At 43.1% G+C, this 20,936-nt stretch overlaps 1 protein-coding gene across 1 annotated transcript; it reads left to right on the forward strand.

Moving 5' to 3' along the window:
* Positions 1–173: 173 nt before the first annotated feature.
* Positions 174–20,763, forward strand: LOC123999923 (serine/threonine-protein kinase NLK2-like). Its single transcript, XM_046305962.1, has 11 exons — positions 174–1,736; positions 1,925–2,054; positions 4,648–4,703; positions 5,020–5,126; positions 5,403–5,488; positions 6,228–6,437; positions 10,950–11,051; positions 16,886–16,972; positions 17,140–17,338; positions 17,479–17,572; positions 17,675–20,763. The coding sequence occupies exons 1-11, from the start codon at positions 1,423–1,425 to the stop codon at positions 17,721–17,723; spliced, it is 1,434 nt and encodes a 477-aa protein (XP_046161918.1). The 5' UTR covers positions 174–1,422; the 3' UTR covers positions 17,724–20,763.
* Positions 20,764–20,936: the final 173 nt, after the last annotated feature.

Consider the following 20,936-nt stretch of genomic DNA (forward strand, 5'->3'; position numbering starts at 1 on the left):
TATTTTAAAACTTTTGTTTGTTTGTTTGTTGTCTCTATATAGATGTAGTTATGATAATCTGAATAGAGATTCTATGAACCGTTGATCTATTGTCCATGGCATTGCTTACACCAGTGGTCTAACCCTCCCCCACCTTTTCTCCTGTCCTTTGCTATACTCCACCCCCCCCCAACTCCTCCTACTCACTATTCCACTACTTCAAACAGCTGATTTCCAAGAAAGAAAGGGATCATTCGGAAGAAATGGTTAGCAGATGACATAGATAATAGCGATGAAATTATATCACATAGTAGCTGGTTTAATCTCTCTTGGCACTTTTCATTTTCTATCAGTGGGTATGATAGGGCTAGCTTGTTAGCAATTTAGCTAGCTGGCAACCCCGGCTAACGTTATTCCGCTAACGTTAGTGATGCAAAACTGACTTTCGTTGTGTAAAATCAAAAGAGGACTTCTTCGCGAGGCGAACCACGCGGGTTGGTTTTTCGTTCATTTCGTTTCGTCTACTGAAACTGTTTTTTTGTCAAAGCAAATATATAGGTCACGAAAGTCTGCTAGCTAAATACCCGGCTGTCTTATATGGGCCATGAGACAGCTGGTTAGCATTCGGTCTAATGCCAGCTAGTTAACGTTCTACGAATCTGAATTTCATTGACCGACAACTCGAGCTGGAAGAACCTGGTGTTTGCTACCTTTTTTATTTATTTTGATTTAGCTACCTCTGAAACTGGTTAGCTATAACATAAGCTAGTGTATGCAAACACAGGTGTGTGTACTTTTCGGTTGAGCTAGCTCGTTAGTTAACATCAACCAGACAAAGGTTGCTATCTGAGCCCGGGGCAATAAACTCATGTAGTGCGAGCTGGTAGCCAGGTAATGTAACATAGCATTGTTAGATAAAGGGAGACTTCTTACTCATCGTAAAATTAGGCCACAAAACAGAAAGCACAAATGTATTAACAGTGATGGGCATTGCTTCCCCCAGCCAGACTGGTTGATTGATTATGTGATCGCTGGTCAATTAGATAGCGTTTGTGTCGATATACCTCAGGAATTTCTGGACCCGACGGACAGTGTTTTCGATCACACTGCTGACGTTATACTTTTGGGTTTCTGTCGTGACCTAACGTTACCTACCTCACTAAAGCCAATAATGGTGATTCCACGACAATAGTCTAATAGCAAGCTAAATAACACTGCTCCTGTTATTATATAGCTAACAAGATGGCTGCTAGCCATATCAGACATGGTTTACATTCTCTGTTGCATGTTCTACAAGCAAGGAACAGAGTCACAACCATGCCTGCATAGAATACTGAAGTCAAGCTCTCGGTTCATGTATATGTAATGCATGCAACGCTCAAAGCGAGTACAGTATTAGACATAGCTCCCAAACGAACCCTTCTGATAGGGGTTTGAAATAGAATGGCATTCCATGGTACAGGCCTGCAGCAGACAGTATGTGGTAACCTGTTCCCCGGATCTGAGTTGGGGCATAACAAGTATTTTTGCGTCAACACCTCAACTGGATCCACTTCCACGGGCCTCAGTGCAACTCCAAGTCTAACTGGACCCACTGCCCCTGCGGGGACACCTCGACACCCGACGTCTCTTGGGGGAAGCACCGGTGGTGGGGCCGCTGTACCACAGCCTCATAGTAGTCCTGCCAGTGAAGTGCCAAGCCCCGCTGAGATGGAGCCTGATCGACCTATCGGTTATGGCGCATTTGGTGTGGTCTGGTAAGTTGGGCCATTTCAAATAAGAACGAAGACTGATTTCCATGTGAGGTTTCTGAATGTTTTTTTTTCCTTTCCAAAAAGGGTGTGTATCTAACAGGGGAATAAAATAGACATACTGTGTGTGCGCGTGCACGTGTCCTCGCCATTGGTGACCAGTGCAAACAGACCCCTCCATCTTGCCCATGCAGGTCAGTGACAGACCCTCGTGACGGGCGTAAGGTAGCCCTGAAGAAGATGCCCAATGTCTTCCAGAACCTAGTCTCCTGTAAGAGGGTCTTCAGAGAGCTGAGGATGCTCTGCTTCTTCAAACACGACAACGTAAGAATGGATAGCAATACATCTATTAGAGGTCGCCCGATTATGATTGTAACGCCAATACCTATACCAATTATTGGAGGACCAAAAAAAGCTGCTACCGATTAATCGGCCGATTTTTATTTTTATTTGTAATAATGACAATTACAACAATACTGAATGAAACTTATTTTAACTTAATATAAAGCATCAATAAAATCAATTTAGCCTCAAATAAATAATGAAATCTGTTCAATTTGGTTTAAATAATGCAAAAACAAAGTGTTGGAGAAGAAAGTAAAAGTGCAATATGTGCCATGTAAGAAAGCTAACGTTTAAGGTCCTTGCTCAGAAAATGAGAACGTATGAAAGCTGGTGGTTCCTTTTAACATGAGTCTTCAATATTCCCAGGCAAGAAGTTTTAGATTGTAGTTATTATAGGAATTATAGGACTATTTCTCTCTATACAATTTGTATTTCATATACCTTTTGATTATTGGATGTTCTTATAGGCACTTTAGTATTGCCAGTGTAACAGTATAGCTTCCGTCCATCTCCTCGCTCCTACCAGGCTCGAACCAGGAACACATCAACAACAGCCACCTCAGAAGCAGCGTAACCCATGCAGAGCAAGGGGAACAACTACTCCAAGTCTCAGAGCGAGTGACGTTTGTAACGCTATTAGCGCGCACCCCGCTAACTAGCTAGCCATTTCACATCGGTTACACCAGCCTAATCTCGGGAGTTGATAGGCTTGAAGTCATAAACAGCGCAATGCTTGAAGCACATTGAAGAGCTGCTGGCAAAAAGCACAAAAGTGCTGTTTGAATGAATGCTTACGAGCCTGCTGGTGCGTACATTCGCTCAGTCAGACTGCTCCATCAAATCATAGACTTAATTATAACATAATAACACACAGAAATACAGGCCGTAGGTCATTAATATGGTCGAATCCGGAAACGATCATTTCAAAAACAAAATGTTTATTCTTTCAGTGAAATACGGAACTGTTCCGTATTTTATCTAACGGATGGCATCCCATGAAGACATGGCTAAAGGTCAATCAGATTTGTGAACATGGTCCCTAGCTGTGTGTTGCCGCTTTCCATGTTGTCTGTTGTCTGTAGCTTGTGAGGTGTGGAAACACTTTGTTGCTTTTATGAATTTTGTCTTGCTGCTTTTTGTTCTGTCTGTATGCTACGTCTTGCTCGTCCTATGTTGCTATGTCTTGCTTATTCTATGTTGCTATTGTCTATATTGTAATTGTTTTTAATAACCTGCCCAGGGACTGCGGTTGAAAACCGGAACTTTTACTGAAACGTTGATTAATGTACACTGTCCCTGTAAAAATAAAAAATACACGTAAATATTGCTGTTTACATTGCACAACCTTCAATATTGTGTCATAATTACGTAAAATTCTGGCAAATTAGTTCGCAATGAGCCAGGCGGCCCTAACTGTTGCATATACCCTGACTCTGCGTGAAATGAACACAAGAGAAGTGACACAATTTCACTTTGTTAATATTGCCTGCTAACCTTCCTTTTAGCTAAATATGCAGGTTTAGAAATATATACTTTTGTATTGATTTTAAGAAAGGCATTGATGTTTATGGTTAGGTACACGTTGGAGCAACAACAGTCCTTTTTCGCGTATGCGCACCGCATCGATTATATGCAACACAGGACACTCTAGATAAACTAGTAATATCATCAACCATGTGTAGTTACTCTAGTGATTATGATTGATTGATTGTTTTTTATAAGATAAGTTTAATGCTAGCTAGCAACTTACCTTGGCTTCTTACTGCATTCGCATAACAGGCAGGCTCCTCGTGAGGCAGGTGGTTAGAGCGTTGGACTAGTTAACCGTAAAGGTTGCAAGATTGAATCCCTGAGCTGACAAGGTAAAAATCTGTCGTTCTGCCCCTGAACAAGGCGTTAACCCACTGTTCCTAGGCCGTCATTGAAAATAAGAATGTGTTCTTAACTGACTTGCCTCGTTAAATGAAGTTGTTTTAAAAATAAAAGTTTTTTTGGTAAATCTGCAAAATTGGTGTCCAAAAATACCAATTTCCGATTGTTATGAAAACTTGAAATCGGCCCTAATTAATCGGCCATTCCGATTAATCGGTCAACCTCTAACATCTATACACAGGACTGTACAACACATACAGGATGCATCCTAAATGGCACCCTATTTCCTATACTTTGGGCTGGAGTAAGGTGCCATTTTGAGACATTTTCATACAGTATTGCATCCATAATAGAGGCATAAGACATAGCCATGCATCTCCCCACTGCTCATTGATATGTTTCCATACAGAGGCTAGCTCGACAAATAGCACTGTGAAGTTAGAGGTTTGTTATAGTTTAGACACTTAAGGACGAGAAGTGCCATATCAAATGTCTGCTGTGGACTCTAGATCACTTGCTGAGTGTTGACAAGCAGTGGCGATTCAACGTGTACAATCGTCAGAAAATGAACACGAAATGACGGCCAAAGATAGGATGGCCACTCACTGCTTTTAACCGATCACCTGTCTGTTTTGTCTTTTAGAGCTCTAATCATTAAAACAACGAGAAGGATGATGATGATGATGATGTGTGTTTACAGGTGTTGTCAGCGCTGGACATTCTGCAGCCTCCGCAGATCGACTGCTTCGAGGAAATGTATCCTTCACATGCAAGTTCACGTGCACACACACACACTTGCACACATGACTGTTATGTGTCAGCCATTGTTCATTCGTGCACTTTCTCTGTCCCGGTTTCTCTATATATTATCATGTCCTCCTCCTTTCAAAACAGTCAATCTACATCAAGATAAACCTCAACCGAGATGATACCATTAGGGATAGTCTTGTGTTATGATAGATAGCTACATTTAACTTGACTATAGATAGAAGAAAGCTTAATACTCCATCTATGTGCTCCAGCCACATCCAATAGACGTCTGTTTCCTTGACCACGGGCAATGCCTGACTAGCTACGTGATCACTGAGTTGATGCAGAGTGACCTCCACAAAGTCATCGTGTCTCCCCAGCCCCTCACCACCGACCACATCAAAGTGTTCCTCTACCAGATCCTCAGAGGTGAGTGGGACGGAGGGAGGAGTAGGGAAAGGCGCTGTGTTGGAATAGAGTTGGAAGTCAAGGTTAAAGGTTGACTGCTGAGCCTAAAAACAACCCATTTGTGAGTTTTCCCCCCCTATCCTTTCTTGGTTTGCAGGGTTAAAGGAGCCAGCTTGTTTCATGTGATGGAGCCATATTGACGGATTCATGTTGTCATTGACTGCAAACACTTGAAGGGGAATTGGCTAGGGGTTATATTTGGACTGTTATGAGTAACCGGGATTCTCCTTCTCTCAGGGCTGAAGTACCTGCATTCTGCTAGCATCCTGCACAGGGACATCAAACCTGGGAACCTGTTAGTCAACAGCAATTGCCTGCTCAAGGTAACTGTGTGTGTACATGTTTTTTTTAGGCGCGTGTCTGCATGTATGAATGTGAATCTGTGTGTCTGAACTTCCGCAAAAGACATTACAAAAAAGCATGATGCCGGGCACAGAAAAAAATTGCCTAGTAGAGATCAATAAGGGGCTGAAGAATGAATATAATCTACACCTTTTCACAAACATACAAGTGTATTATGCCCCACACCTTTTGCCCTCAGAACAGCCTCAGTTCATCAGGGCATGAACTCTACAAGGTGTTGAATGCATTCCACAGGGATGCTGGTCCATGTTGACTCCAATGCTTCCCACAGTTGTCTAGTTGGCTGGATGTCCTTAGGGTGGTCGACCATTCTTGACACACACAGGAAACTGTTGAGTGTGAAAAACCCAGCAGCTTTGCAGTTCTTGGAACACTGAAACTGTTCCACCTGGCACCTACTACCATACCCTGTTCAGAAGCATTTCAATCTTTTGTCTTGCCCATTATTCAGCCTCTGAATGGCGCACACACACAATCCATGTCTCAATTGTCTCAAGGCTTTTAAAAAATTCTCCATTTACACTGATTTGAAGTGGATTTAACAAGTGACATCAAAAAGGTAGCTTTCACCTGGTCAGTCTCATGTCAAAGAGCAGGTGTTCTTAATGTTTTGTATACTCAGTGTATGTTATTATCATGTAACTAAATTCCCCCTCTTCCACTCACCTCTTTCTCTCTCCTTCCCTCCCCCTCTCTCAGATCTGTGACTTTGGGCTGGCACGTGTGGAGGAGCCGGACCAGTCTCGTCACATGACCCAGGAGGTGGTGACTCAGTACTACCGGGCTCCTGAGGTGCTGATGGGCAGCCGCCATTATGGCTCTGCCATAGACGTCTGGTCGGTGGGATGCATCTTCGCCGAACTACTGGGTCGACGCATCCTGTTCCAGGCCCAGAGCCCCATACAACAGGTAGAGAGGGTAGGGCTGTTGCGGTAACTGTATTACCGCCACATCGGCGGTCACGAGTCATGAAGGCAGTCGAATTCCATGTGGTGACCGTTTGGTCACGGTAGTTAGGCTTCTCCAAGCTCTGATGCTGTTGATGGTCATTAGTAGCCTACCAAACTTGCTAACTGCCTGGTACTCAGCACTCTATTGTCCCTCTAATCACTCTGGCATCAATGCAAATGTAATCGAAAAAATCTATTCAAACACTTCATTAGAGCCCATGAGCTCCTGTTGCGCAACATTGATGGCCTCCAATAAAAAGAGGATAGGCTAGGCCTACTATATTATTATTATTATATTATTTATTTCTCAACTTTCCTAATATTAAGCCAATTGCTTATCTTTGGCTGGCATGAAAATGAACCACAGGAAAAGTGTCCGCCATTCGCTATTTATGTGCATAGATGACATGTATTTCCCCCCCTGCCCTGTTTCGATACAAACCGTACCAATCAGAAGTTTGCACTCACCTACTCATTCCGGGGTTTTTCTTTATTTTTTACTATTTTCTACATTGTAGAATAATAAGACATCAAAGCAATGACATAACAAGTATGGAATCATGTAGTAACCCAAAAAGTGTTAAACAAATAAAAAAATAGATGGAATAGAAAATAGTAAAAATAAAAACTCTTGAATGAGTAGGTGTCCAAAATTTTGATGGGTACTGTATATTATTTAATATATGTAAAGACCAGATTTAATTAAGAATAGTCTGATGGGTGACAATATTATTATCACTTGTGAATGATGTGACTTTTTCGAATCCTAGTCGCACACCTCATGGAGCCTAACCCATAGGCCTATATGTTTTGATAAGGTTTGTATCACAACTGAAGTGGCTAAATAACTTCTTAAAATTAAGCACATTTATTTGTTTTACAATGGGTGTGGAGCCTAACTGGCATACATAAAAGCATTACATGCATAATCGCATTTGCGGTTACTTTTGAGAATGGTGTTTTCCCGCTAATGGTACATTCGCGCTTATAGCCTACTGCCGTGTGCGTATTCCTGTGCTTATAATGTGAAGAAATAGCCTAATAGTTTATCAACATTTTAAGCTAAACGTTCTGATCTGTTGTGTCAGCCACATTGAGTAAAACATGATTATCTTTATGTATTTCTCGCACGAATAAGAATAGTTTTGTACTGTGGGGTATAGCAGATTGGCATAAGCTAGTGCTTTTGCTGTTTGTTAGGGCTACTCATCTTATTGGCTGATGAAAAGTTAATGTGGACAGTTCTTCCAATATCGTTAATATGCACCTCGGGATTGAATAAGGACGTGCGCAGTTGCATCTCTGATGTGTTGGTCTTTACTTGTAGCCTGTGAGAAAGACCCGATCACGTGATGGAGAGCAATGTGAGTGAGAGGTGCATCGGTGCAAGTAGCACTCCGGGCCAAGGGCACAACGGCCATTGGCCACTACAGGCATGGATTTTTTTAGGGTGTATTACAGCCAAACAAAATGGACACCGCTGTGAAATTTGAGGCATTATTAAATGCTTATCAAATTGTGAATGAGAGACTGATGAAGTGTGTGTATAGCCTGCAGAAAAAACAATGGAGCTCATTCCTTTTTTCTAGCAACTTTTTTTCAAATCATCATTATTTGCATCATGCAGCCTTGCAATGTATTAAAAATCTAAATACACTGCTCAAAAAAATAAAGGGAACACTTACACAACAATGTAACTCCAAGTCAATCACACTTCTGTGAAATTAAACTGTCCACTTAGGAAGCAACACTGATTGACAATAAATTTCACATGCTGTTGTGCAAATGAAATAGACAACAGGTGGAAATTATAGGCAATTAGCAAGACACCCCCAATAAAGGAGTGGTTCTGCAGGTGGTGACTACAGACCACTTCTCAGTTCCTATGCTTCCTGGCTGATGTTTTGGTCACTTTTGAATGCTGGCGTTGCTTTCACTCTAGTGGTCACCCCGCTCCTCCGCTCTCTCCACTGGCTTTCAGTTGAAGCTCGCATCCGCTACAAGACCATGGTGCTTGCCTATGGAGCTGTGAGGGGAACAGCACCTCAGTACCTCCAGGCTCTGATCAGGCCCTACACCCAAACAAGGGCACTGCGTTCATCCACCTCTGGCCTGCTCGCCTCCCTACCACTGAGGAAGTACAGTTCCCGCTCAGCCCAGTCAAAACTGTTCGCTGCTCTGGCCCCCCAATGGTGGAACAAACTCCCTCACAACGCCAGGACAGCGGAGTCAATCACCACCTTCCGGAGACACCTGAAACCCCACCTCTTTAAGGAATACCTAGGATAGGATAAGTAATCCTTCTCACCCCCCCCCTTTAAGATTTAGATGCACTATTGTAAAGTGACTGTTCTACTGGATGTCATAAGGTGAATGCACCAATTTGTAAGTCGCTCTGGATAAGAGCGTCTGCTAAACGACTTAAATGTAATGTAAATTTAGTGGTAGCATGAGACGGAGTCTACAACCCACACAACTGGCTCAGGTAGTGCAGCTCATCCAGGATGGCACATCAATTTGAGCTGTGGCAAGAAGGTTTGCTGTGTCTGTCAGCGTAGTGTCCAGAGCATGGAGGTGCTACCAGGAGACAGGCCAGTACATCAGGAGACGTGGAGGAGGCCTTAGGAGGGCAACAACCCAGCAGCAGGGCCGCTACCTCCGCCTTTGTGCAAGGAGGAGCAGAAGGAGCACTGCCAGAGCCCTGCAAAATGACCTGCAGCAGGCCACAAATGTGCATGTGTCTGCTCAAACGGTCAGAAACACTTCATGAGGGTGGTATGAGGGCCCGACGTCCACAGGTGGGGGTTGTGCTTACAGCCCAACACCGTGCAGGACGTTTGGCATTTGCCAGAGAACACCAAGATTGGCAAATTCGCAACTGGGGCCCTGTGCTCTTCACAGATGAAAGCAGGTGCACACTGAGCACATGTGACAGTCTGGAGACGCTGTGGAGAACATTCTGCTGCCTGCAACATCCTCCAGCATGACCGGTTTGGCGGTGGGTCAGTCATGGTGTGGGGTGGCATTTCTTTGGGGGGCCGCACAGCCCTCCATGTGCTCGCCAGAGGTAGCCTGACTGCCATTAGGTACCGAGATGAGATCCTCGACCCCTTGTGAGACCATATGCTGGTGCGGTTGGCCCTGGGTTCCTCCTAATGCAAGACAATGCTCTACCTCATGTGGCTGGAGTGTGTCAGCAGTTCCTGCAAGAGGAAGGCATTGATGCTATGGACTGGCCCGCCCGTTCCCCAGACCTGAATCCAATTGAGCACATCTGGGACATCATGTCTCGCTCCATCCACCAACGCCACGTTGCACCACAGACTGTCCAGGAGTTGGCGGATGCTTTAGTCCAGGTCTGGGAGGAGATCCCTCAGGAGACCATCCGCCACCTCATCAGGAGCATGCCCAGGCGTTGTAGGGAGGTCATACTGACATGTGGAGGCCACACACACTACTGAGCCTCATTTTTTACTTGTTTTAAGGACATTACATCAAAGTTGGATCAGCCTGTAGTGTGGTTTTCCACTTTAATTTTGAATTTTGAGTGTGACTCCAAATCCAGACCTCCATGGGTGTGATTTTGTTGTCCGCACATTCCACTATGTTAAGAAAAAAGTATTTAATAAGAATATTTAATTCATTCAGATCTAGAATGTGTTACTTTAGTGTTCCCTTTATTTTTTTGAGCAGTGTATTTAGCCCAACATGTGTAGAACTAAAGTTACATTTAACTCTAAATTAAACAGGAGTATATTGCTTTGTTAACACAGAATAGCCTTGTGTGTGTACTCCCTCAAAGCATTTGGAGAAAATATCCTTTCTATTTTATTCAGCTTTGATCAATTGTATTCTTCATAATATAAAATAATGCCACTGAATTCTAAGCTAATTTTGTCTGCTAAATGAACTAGTGTAGCCTACAGCCATTTGGCATAGCCAGATCAGGACCAAACATAAGGACAACTCAAGAGTATGCTATTCTGTTCTTCTGAAATAGACTAAATATCATGCTGCTTTAGACAGGTCTGAAATAAATGATGGATTTATTGTGAAGGTGTAGGCTATATTACATGGATTTATATACATTTTAAAATGTAGATGCTCCAAAGATCTGCATCAGTGGCTTGTGTGGAAGCCAGGAGATGCTAAATGTGTTTGTTAATTAACGGTCAATTACCGTGAGACCGACAGTTATTTGCTTGACAGTCACCGGCTGACAATTTTGTGACCGCCCTAGTAGAGGCGTGGGAGGCAGGGAACCCTGGGAGGGAGGAAGGAGGGAAAGCCATCTAAAGGTGTAATCTGTCTGGGCAATAATTTGTACTTTTTATCTAACAATTAATAATCAAATAATGTATCAATTTTTTTTGGCCCTTGTGGATGGTCGGTTTTTATTTATTTAGGTTCTTTGTCAAATTAAAACTCTCTCCCACCCTCACCCTCTCTTCTCTCTCCCTCCACCCCGTAGTTGGACCTGATCACTGATCTGCTGGGTACCCCTCCTCTCTCTGCCATGGCATCTGCCTGTGAGGGGGCCAGAGCTCACATCCTGAGAGGACCTCACAAACCGGTACTTCCTCCTCACTACCTACTGCTTGCATTTTACAAATGAAAACACCTTACTTCCAACTAGGGTTGTTACTGTGACCGTATTATCACCATGACTGCAATCAAATTCCATGTGGCCGTTTAGTCACGGTATCTAGGCTTCTCCAAAACTGCGCTCTGATGCCGCTGATTGTCATCAGTAGCCTACTGAACTTGCTAACCACCGGTCACTAATTGCCTTGCACTTATTGTTATTCTAATCACTCTGACGGCAATGCAAATGCAATCAAAAATCAAATCGAACACTTCATTGAGAGCCCATGAACATTTCTATAGGCTATGCAATTGCGTGAGAAAATAGTTTAAGGCCCCTGTTAAAACGACGAGGGAGGTTCCCATCAGATTTCTGTAGGCTAAGCCTACAGTACTTATTTTCTCTCTTTTTTTCTCTCAACATTCCTAATATTAAGCACATTGCTTCACTTTACAACAGGAGTATTGCCTACCTGGCTGGTATGAAAATGAACCTCAAGAAAAGTGTCCTCTATTTGCTATTTGTGCATATAATGACATGTATTATTGATTTTATGTTTTCTTCCCGCCTCTGTTCAGACAGGTGCATGATAATCATAGTCACACACCATGTAGCCAAGTCCATAGGCCTATATGTTTTAAGGTTTGTATCACAACTAAAGTGGCCAAATAACTCCAAACGTAGCCTATACCCTAGGCATAGGACCCCTGGAACACGGTTGGAGAGCCCATAGTCTACAGAGCCGAGTGAAAAGTGTTCTTATAAGCCCGGCTGTTGCGCATTCGCGTGTGTAAAGACTTTTGACTGGCCACTATTTAAGGGGATTCCAGCTTTCAGCTTCTTGCTATATTTCTTGCTCACTTCTTAAAATGACGCACTTTAATCTGCTTTACAAGCAGTGTAGCCTACCTGGCATACGTAGACAGCGTGTGAGTTAACTTTAGGGAAGGTAATTTTCCCCATAAAAATGCTCCTTTTATAATAAAAGCATTACATGCATAATCGCTTTTGCAGACTTGTGTAAGAGAGCCTACTATTTGTCATGTGATGAATAGATTGCATAGTCATAATTTAGGCTAACAATATAACTCAAATCAGTGTTAGCAAGGAATAACGTTCAATGCATGGCAAATCAATGCTTTAGTATCCTATTTTTTATTTTTTTTCTCTGTATAATTTTGGCAATTTAATTCAATTTACATTCGGGAAAGCTTAGCTTCCCGTAACGTCCAGTGCAGGCAATGGATTACAAGTATTATATTTTTTTTGTGGACCATTCTAAATCAAAAGTAATTCAACAACATGCACTATATATATATATATATATTTTTTTTTTTACAAGTGTGTAGACACCCGTTCAAATGAGTAGATTTGGCTATTTCAGCCAGCTGTTGCTGACAGGTACAGTGGGGCAAAAAAGTATTTAGTCAGCCACCAATTGTGCAAGTTCTCCCACTTAAAGACGAGAGGTAATTTTCATCATAGGTACACTTCAACTATGGCAGACAAAATTAGGAGGAAAAATCCAGAAAATCACATTGTAGGATTTTTTAATGAATTTATTTGCAAATTATGGTGGAAAATAAGTATTTGGTCAATAACAAAAGTTTATCTCAGTACTTTGTTATATACCCTTTGTTGGCAATGACAGAGGTCAAACGTTTCCTGTAAGTCTTCACAAGGTTTTCACACACTTGCTGGTATTTTGGCCCATTCCTCCATGCAGATCTCCTCTAGAGCAGTGATGTTTTGGGGCTGTTGCTGGGCAACACGGACTTTCAACTCCCTCCAAAGATTTTCTATGGGGTTGAGATCTGGAGACTGGCTAGGCCACTCCAGGACCTTGAAATGCTTCTTACGAAGCCACTCTTTCGTTGCCTGGGCAGTGTGTTTGGGATCATTGTTATGCTGAAAGACCCAGCCATGTTTCATCTTCAATGCCCTTGCTGATGGAAGGAGGTTTTCACACAAAATCTCACGGACATTGCCCCATTCATTCTTTCCTTTACACGGATCAGTCGTCCTGGTCCCTTTGCAGAAAAACAGCCCCAAAGCATGATGTTTCCACCCCCATGCTTCACAGTAGGTATGGTGTTCTTTGGATGCAACTCAGCATTCTTTGTCCTCCAAACACGACGAGTTGAGTTTTTACCAAAAAGTTATATTTTGGTTTCATCTGACCACATGACATTCTCCCAATCTTCTTCTGGATCATCCAAATGCTTTCTAGCAAACTTCAGACGGGCCTGGACATGTACTGGCTTAAGCAGGGGAACACGTTGGGCACTGCAGGATTTGAGTCCCTGGCGGCGTAGTGTGTTACTGATGGTAGGCTTTGTTACTTTGGTCCCAGCTCTCTGCAGGTCATTCACGGGGTGAGATCACCCCCACGGGGTGAGATCTTGCGTGGAGCCCCAGATCGAGGGAGATTATCAGTGGTCTTGTATATCTTCCATTTCCTAATAATTGCTCCCGCAGTTGATTTCTTCAAACCAAGCTGCTTACCTATTGCAGATTCAGTCTTCCCAGCCTGGTGCAGGTCTACAATTTTGTTTCTGGTGTCCTTTGACAGCTCTTTGGTCTTGGCCATCATGTTTTTCATGTTCCAGTGAAGGGAAATCTTACGCTACAACATACAATGACATTCTAGACGATTCTGCTCCCAAAGTTTTGGGGAAGGCCCTTTCCTGTTTCAGCATGACAATGCCCCGTGCACAAAGCGAGGTCTATACAGAAATGGTTTGTCGAGATCAGTGTGGAAGAACTTCGACCCCATCAAACAGCAACTCGCCCAAGCCTTCCCCATTTCTCCTTCTCCCAAATCCGTTCAGCTGATGTTCTGAAAGAGCTGCAAAATCTGGACCCCTACAAATCAGCCGGGCTAGACAATCTGGACCCTTTCTTTCTAAAATGATCTGCCGAAATTGTTGCCACCCCTATTACTAGCCTGTTCAACCTCTCTTTCGTGTAGTCTGAGATTCCCAAAGATTGGAAAGCAGCTGCGGTCATCCCCCTCTTCAAAGGGGGGACACTCTTGACCCAAACTGCTACAGACCTATATCTATCCTACCATGCCTTTCTAAGGTCTTCGAAAGCCAAGTCAACAAACAGATTACCGACCATTTCGAATCTCACCATACCTTCTCTGCTATGCAATCTGGTTTCGGAGATGGTCATGGGTGCACCTCAGCCACGCTCAAGGTCCTAAACGATATCTTAACCGCCATCGATAAGAAACATTACTGTGCAGCCGTATTCATTGATCTGGCCAAGGCTTTCGACTCTGTCAATCACCACATCCTCATCGGCAGACTCGACAGCCTTGGTTTCTCAAATGATTGCCTCGCCTGGTTCACCAACTACTTCTCTGATAGAGTTCAGTGTGTCAAATCAAAGGTCTGCTGTCCGGACCTCTGGCAGTCTCTATGGGGGTGCCACAGGGTTCAATTCTTGGACCGACTCTCTCCTCTGTATACATCAATGAGGTCGCTCTTGCTGCTGGTGAGTCTCTGATCCACCTCTACGCAGACGACACCATTCTGTATACTTCTGGCCCTTCTTTGGACACTGTGTTCACAACCCTCCAGGAAAGCTTCAATGCCATACAACTCCCCTTCCGTGGCCTCCAATTGCTCTTTAATACAAGTAAAACTAAATGCATGCTCTTCAACCGATCGCTACCTGCACCTGCCCGCCTGTCCAACATCACTACTCTGGACGACTCTGACTTAGATTAAGTGGACAACTACAAATACTTAGGTGTCTGGTTAGACTGTAAACTCTCCTTCCAGACCCATATCAAACATCTCCAATCCAAAGTTAAATCTAGAATTGGCTTCCTATTTCGCAACAAAGCATCCTTCACTCATGCTGCCAAACATACCCTTGTAAAACTGACCATCCTACCAATCCTTGATTTTGGCGATATCATTTACAAAATAGCCTCCAATACCCTACTCAACAAATTGGATGCAGTCTATAAGAGTGCAATCCGTTTGGTCACCAAAGCCCCATATACTACCCACCATTGCGACCTGTACGCTCTCGTTGGCTGGCCCTCGCTTCATACTCGTCGCCAAACCCACTGGCTCCATGTCATCTACAAGACCCTGCTAGGTAAAGTCCCCCCTTATCTCAGCTCGCTGGTCACCATAGCATCTCCCACCTGTAGCACACGCTCCAGCAGGTATATCTCTCTAGTTACCCCCAAAACCAATTATTTCTTTGGCCGTCTCTCCTTCCAGTTCTCTGCTGCCAATGACTGGAACGAACTACAAAAATCTCTGAAACTGGAAACACTTATCTCCCTCACAAGCTTTAAGCACCAACTGTCAGAGCAGCTCAGACTACTGCACCTGTACATAGCCCACCTAATTTAGCCCAATCAACTACCTCTTTCCCTACTGTATTTTATTTATTTATTTATTTTGCTCCTTTGCACCCCATTTTTTTATTTCTACTTTGCACGTTCTTCCATTGCATATCTACCATTCCAGTGTTTTACTTGCTATATTGTATTTACTTTGCCACCATGGCCTTTTTTTGCCTTTACCTCCCTTATCTCACCTCATTTGCTCACATCGTATATAGACTTGTTTATACTGTATTATTGACTGTATGTGTCGAACTGCTTTGCTTTATCTTGGCCAGGTCGCAATTGTAAATGAGAACTTGTTCTCAACTTGCCTACCTGGTTAAATAAAGGTTAAATAAAAATAAATAAAAACATCTTTGGAATGAATTGGAATGCTGACTGCGAGCCAGGCCTAATTGCCCAACATCTGTGCCCGACCTCAACTAATGCTCTTGTGGCTGAATGGAAGCATGTCCCTGCAGCAATGTTCCAACATCTAGTGGAAAGACTACCCAGAAGAGTGGAGGCTGTTATAGCAGCAAAGGGGGGACCGAAACCCACTGTTTTGGATTTAGATTTTTGATGACCACGTATCCACATACTTTTGATCATGTAGTGTATATTAGTAGGCTATATGTAACGACCAGGTTTAAATGAAGAAAAGTCTGATGGGTCAGAATTGTGAATGAGAGACTGATGAAGTATGTGCAGCCTGTGAAAACTCATGCCTTTTCATGCAACTTTTTTCAAATCATCATTAGTCCCATCATGCAGCCTTAGGCTGTATGTTTAGATTTGTAATCCATTCAAAGTTTTATCACAACAAAAGTTGCATGGATAACTCTAAATTAAACCTATAGGAGCACCTGTTTCTTTAACTGCTCAACACAGAATAGCTGTATGTGTCACTCCCTCTGAAATTGTTGGGGGGGGATATGTTTTCTATGATATTCAGCTATGTTCAATTGTATTCTTCATACTTTATAATAATGCCACGGAATTCTAAGCAAATCTTGTCTGCTAGATGAGCCGAGCTTGTCGAGCCCATAGCCAGACCAGGGCCTAACATAAGGATACTCAGAATATGCTATTCTGTTCTTCTGAAGTAGGCTACATTTTCTTTGTTTCTTTCGACCTGTCTAAAATAAATAATGGATTTATTGTGATGTACGCTATATTAAATTAATTTCTTGTACTTTTTGTACTTGGATTGTAGGCTATGCGTGCAAGCCAGGAGATGCTGAACGTGTTTATGTTAAATCCTCTCCAAAAATATTTTGGAAGAAATGGAGAAATGTGCAAGGGTGCCAAAATATTGCTGCTCGAAAGACTAAGTTCATTGGTGAACTTAGCCTTAAGATGCTTTTGGTAAACCGGGCCCAGATAGGATCTATACCCTACCCACAATCCTTATCTAAAACTAGGTGCAGCAGTTCATGATGTGAAATATCTCTCTCTTCCCCCTCAGCCGTCACTCTCTGTGTTATACATGCTGTCGGACGGGGCGACCCACGAGGCCGTGCACCTGTTGTGTCGTATGCTGGTGTTTGATCCGGTGAGTACAGACAAAAGTCTATAGAGAACCGTCACTCTAAAGGCTTCCTCTTTTTTTTTTATATAGGGACATTCAAGTAAGAGCTGAAACATGTAGTTAGCTACAGTAAGGGAGAAAATACAAAATTAGAGGGGGACCAACTTTCTCTCCGTGTGTGTGTGACTCAGGCCAAACGGATCTCGGGCAGCGACGCCCTCTCCCACCCCTACCTGGACGAGGGCCGTCTGCGCTACCACACGTGCATGTGCCAGTGCTGCTACTCTGTGCCCAGCGGGCGTGTGTACACGCGTGACTTTGAACCGCCCGCCGACCGCAACTTCAGCCACAGCTACGATAACAGCCTGCTCTCTGTCTGGCAGGGCAAAGGTAGGAGCTATCTGGTGCTCTTCCCTCTACTCCTCTTTCTCGTCACTTCTCTTCTGTCTTTTCCAACCCAGCTTGTTATTGAAATTGATGGCCTGTTGCAATCTCGCTCTCGCAATCTCTCCTCTCTCTCGCTCTATCAGAGCTCATCCATCACTTCATAACAGAGCACCAGCAGGGGAAACGAGTGCCGCTGTGCATCAACCCGCAGAGTGCTGCCTTCAAGACCTTCATCAGGTGAGGAACACCAAGGGAGGGAGGGACAAACGCAGCTTAAAATACTATTTTGCCATGTACTATCTACATCTCTCTTTGTTTATCTTTCTCGATCTCTCTCAGGTCTACTGCGTGGCATTCCTCCAAAGTCTCCAGGAAGGAGGAGAGATGAAGGGGAGTGTCGTTCATGTACAAGAGGAATCGTGGGAAATTCAGTTTGATAAAAAGAACAAGACAAGCTTTGGTTCATATACTAGAGAGAGGCTTGGGTTTCTCTAGATGAAGGGGAGGTGTGAATGAAACCGTACGCCAACCTCTCCCGAGAGAAGAACGGTGTCTGTCAGAGGAAATGCTCACTTTTATTAAAGACTACATTTCCCTTCAATGAAAACTACAGTTCCCAACTATGAAAATGGCTATTGACACTGGGGGAAGACTTGAGGACACCAACGCTATAGGCATTTCTGAAAACTAAAATGTGCTGCTGAATTTTAAAAAAGGAATAAAAGAAAGAGCGAAGACTGGTAGAAGAGGAAAATTATTGGAAACATTTATTACTAGAAGAGTTGAGGTTGGTTGTGTTGTGCTCCAACGTGGATGGCGGAGACAAAGGAATAGCTGTTTTATTATTTATGTTGAATAATTGTTCTGCTCTGTTAAGTCATTCCAGCCGCGTGCAATATGATGAAAAGCAACGTGCTCCTGGCGATACCATACTCTCTTTACCTGTGCGCTCAGTGACTTAGGCATGTTAATGTCACATTGATGACCCTACCTTTTTAATCATTGATTTCTATTGATTTGGTTTGATAGTTTCACTGGACCCATTCTCAATATCTTCGGTAAACTGGTCTTAGATCTGCGCTACAAATGCAACCTCTGGCCTTGAGCGTGGCTCCGTGCTACTTTTGAATCTTCCCTCCCAATCTGCCCTTGTCCATAAGACCAAAACATTTAAGACAACAAATTGACCGGGTTCTTTGATTGGGTGGGGCCACAGCAGGGGAGGAGCTTCTGGGACTCGAGGTAGATGGAGCCTCGCCCATGTTTTTAATATCATATTATTTTATATTTTAATTTATTGTTTGATTTAGCTTCTCTGAGTGGCAGTTTGAGCTTGAGCACATGTTGTGCCCATGTACTGAGTAGTCAGCCATTTCGTTGTGTGTGTGTGTGTTCACGTGTGTAGAGTTTAAGGGAATGTGCAGTTTTCTACTTCAATGATCTCATTACCTCAAAACAGTTGGAGTCAAAAAGGGAACCCAGAGAGTCTACTGGGTAAAGTGTACATAGATCCAACTCAACTACTACGTACTGTAACGTGATGTCATTCCTTTGTACTAAATCACTGTCCTTAAACTCTCCGTCACTCGCCTCCTTTCTCCCTCTTGGAGAGAGGTGAGGAGGATGAGGGACAGGTGGCAGGAAGAACAGCTTGTTGAAATGTGTTGGTGAAATGCTGCTGTGTTTTGGTTTTTCCTTTATTGGTTTTCCTTTATCGGTTTATTTCCAGTTGAGTTCACGGCTCAGGTGTTCCGTTGCAAAGTACTGTGGACCCGACCACGCAAATACACACCGATTATTATTCACCAATAACATTGTGCCTCAATTTTTTTATTTTATTTGACCCACAAAGAGGAACCGCAAAGCTCTGTGCGCTGAAGCTCTGACTGGAGCTAGTACTAACTAAAAATGAGGCTCCTGAAGACGCCGTACTGTGCTTGATGGCATTTCCATCATGGCAGTGGTCAGGCCCTTGTCCCACCACTTGATGGTGCTATTGGCAGTGTAGGCTAGGGGGTGATGGGGATTGCCAAAATGTTTCACTTAAACCTGCATGTATATTTATGATATTTTTTTAAAGGAAGAGGATTTGGATGCAGTGCAATGGGAGTTGTCGCCATGGACAAACCTTCCTTGTGGTGATGTTAATTAGATTTTAGGAAATATTTTTTGTTTTAATGTGTTTTTATTTTGGACTGTTTTGTGATATGATTAATTTTAAAAGTTTTTTTTGGTTTTCACAACTTGGCTATTGTCTTTAGTAGAGAGTCCAAGCAGGCTGGGTTTTAGAAGAGCTCACCTGGGACTGTCTCTCTACCTTACACGCTACTTTCTTCACTCTATCCCCCTCACACTGTCCTCTCGTCTCTGTTTGCCTTTTTATAGCAGGGTCATATTCCCTAGGCACCGAAAAGAAAAGACTCAAACTGTGAGGGACTACTTGAACTTGTCCAATAAGAAACTTGATGCAAAATGTGTTCCTACAGTGTGCACTAAGGAGTATGACCCAGCTATGCTTGAGATAGAAGCCAAAAAGGACATCTTCCTCGTTGGAGGAGCTTCCTCTGGCAGTTAAATAGTTTAAAGCAGCTTTTCATCCTCTCCTTCTTTCCTTTATTGGCACTGATAGAAGACAGGTTGAAGCAATGTAGTAGAGAGAAGCTCAGTTGGGGATTTGCTTTCACATGCCCAGTTCTCTTCAGGCCAGGATCCATCCCAAATGGCAACCCATTCCCTTTCTAGTGCACTACTTTTGAGGGTCCTGGTCAAAAGTAGTGCACTATATAGGGTGCCATTTGGGACGTACACCCCTTACTGAAGGAAAGGAAGCAAGTCTGTATCCTTCGTTTTGTGCATCAATAGGCACGGGAGAGAGACTACACCTGGGAATGTAGATGTTAGAAATACGGGAGAAGAAACTGATACGTGTGTTTTTGATTGTTCTGAATATGAAACCGATGTTTTGAAGAAAAAGTTTTTTTTTGTCATGATATTTTAGGAAAAGTCCTTGACTTGTGTTCCTAACAAATACTTGAATTTCATAAGAAAACAACTAGAGTAAAGTAGTGAATGAATAAATGGATAGTCACTGGATAATATTCCTGTATGGTGTCTGTCCGCTTATCGATGGGGAGGGGGCTCAAAGGGCAACGTTACATTGTACTGCGTCAGGTTGTTGACTGCTGTTATTTTTTTTGCCTCGTGTTTTATTTTGAGGGTTGTTTTTCTCGCGTTCAGAAAGGTTGGTTGTAATGTCATTTCTCTCCAACAATTTTTCAACAGGTTCAATTTCAACGTGTCTGATAATAACTGGCTATTATGCCTATTGCATTATAGCCCTAATTATGTGATACTGAGATATTATAATCAGTTTATACATATGACAAATGTGTATTATCCTTCAGTAAAGTGTTACCCAATTTATCACACATTATTGTACAGTTTATCAGTTTGAGGTTGACCTAACTGCAGAGGTTGTGCAAATTTAGATTGCTTCTGTATTTTCTATCCATGTGCTAAACGTCTTAAATTCCAAGACCAGACATGTTTAGAGAGCTGTAGGCCTATAGACCTATTTAAGCACTGTAGGCTGGCTTGTTTA

This window comes from Oncorhynchus gorbuscha, linkage group LG16, assembly GCF_021184085.1.
Source record: "Oncorhynchus gorbuscha isolate QuinsamMale2020 ecotype Even-year linkage group LG16, OgorEven_v1.0, whole genome shotgun sequence".
Lineage (NCBI taxonomy): Eukaryota > Metazoa > Chordata > Actinopteri > Salmoniformes > Salmonidae > Oncorhynchus > Oncorhynchus gorbuscha.

Bases quoted from the DNA above. Each gene is read 5' to 3' on its own strand.
- LOC123999923 (XM_046305962.1), top strand. From the start codon at position 1,423: ATGGCATTCCATGGTACAGGCCTGCAGCAGACAGTATGTGGTAACCTG. The intron at 5,127-5,402 runs GTGAGTGGGACG...TCCTTCTCTCAG, and splicing joins CCTCTACCAGATCCTCAGAG to GGCTGAAGTACCTGCATTCT. The intron at 17,573-17,674 runs GTGAGGAACACC...GATCTCTCTCAG, and splicing joins GCCTTCAAGACCTTCATCAG to GTCTACTGCGTGGCATTCCT.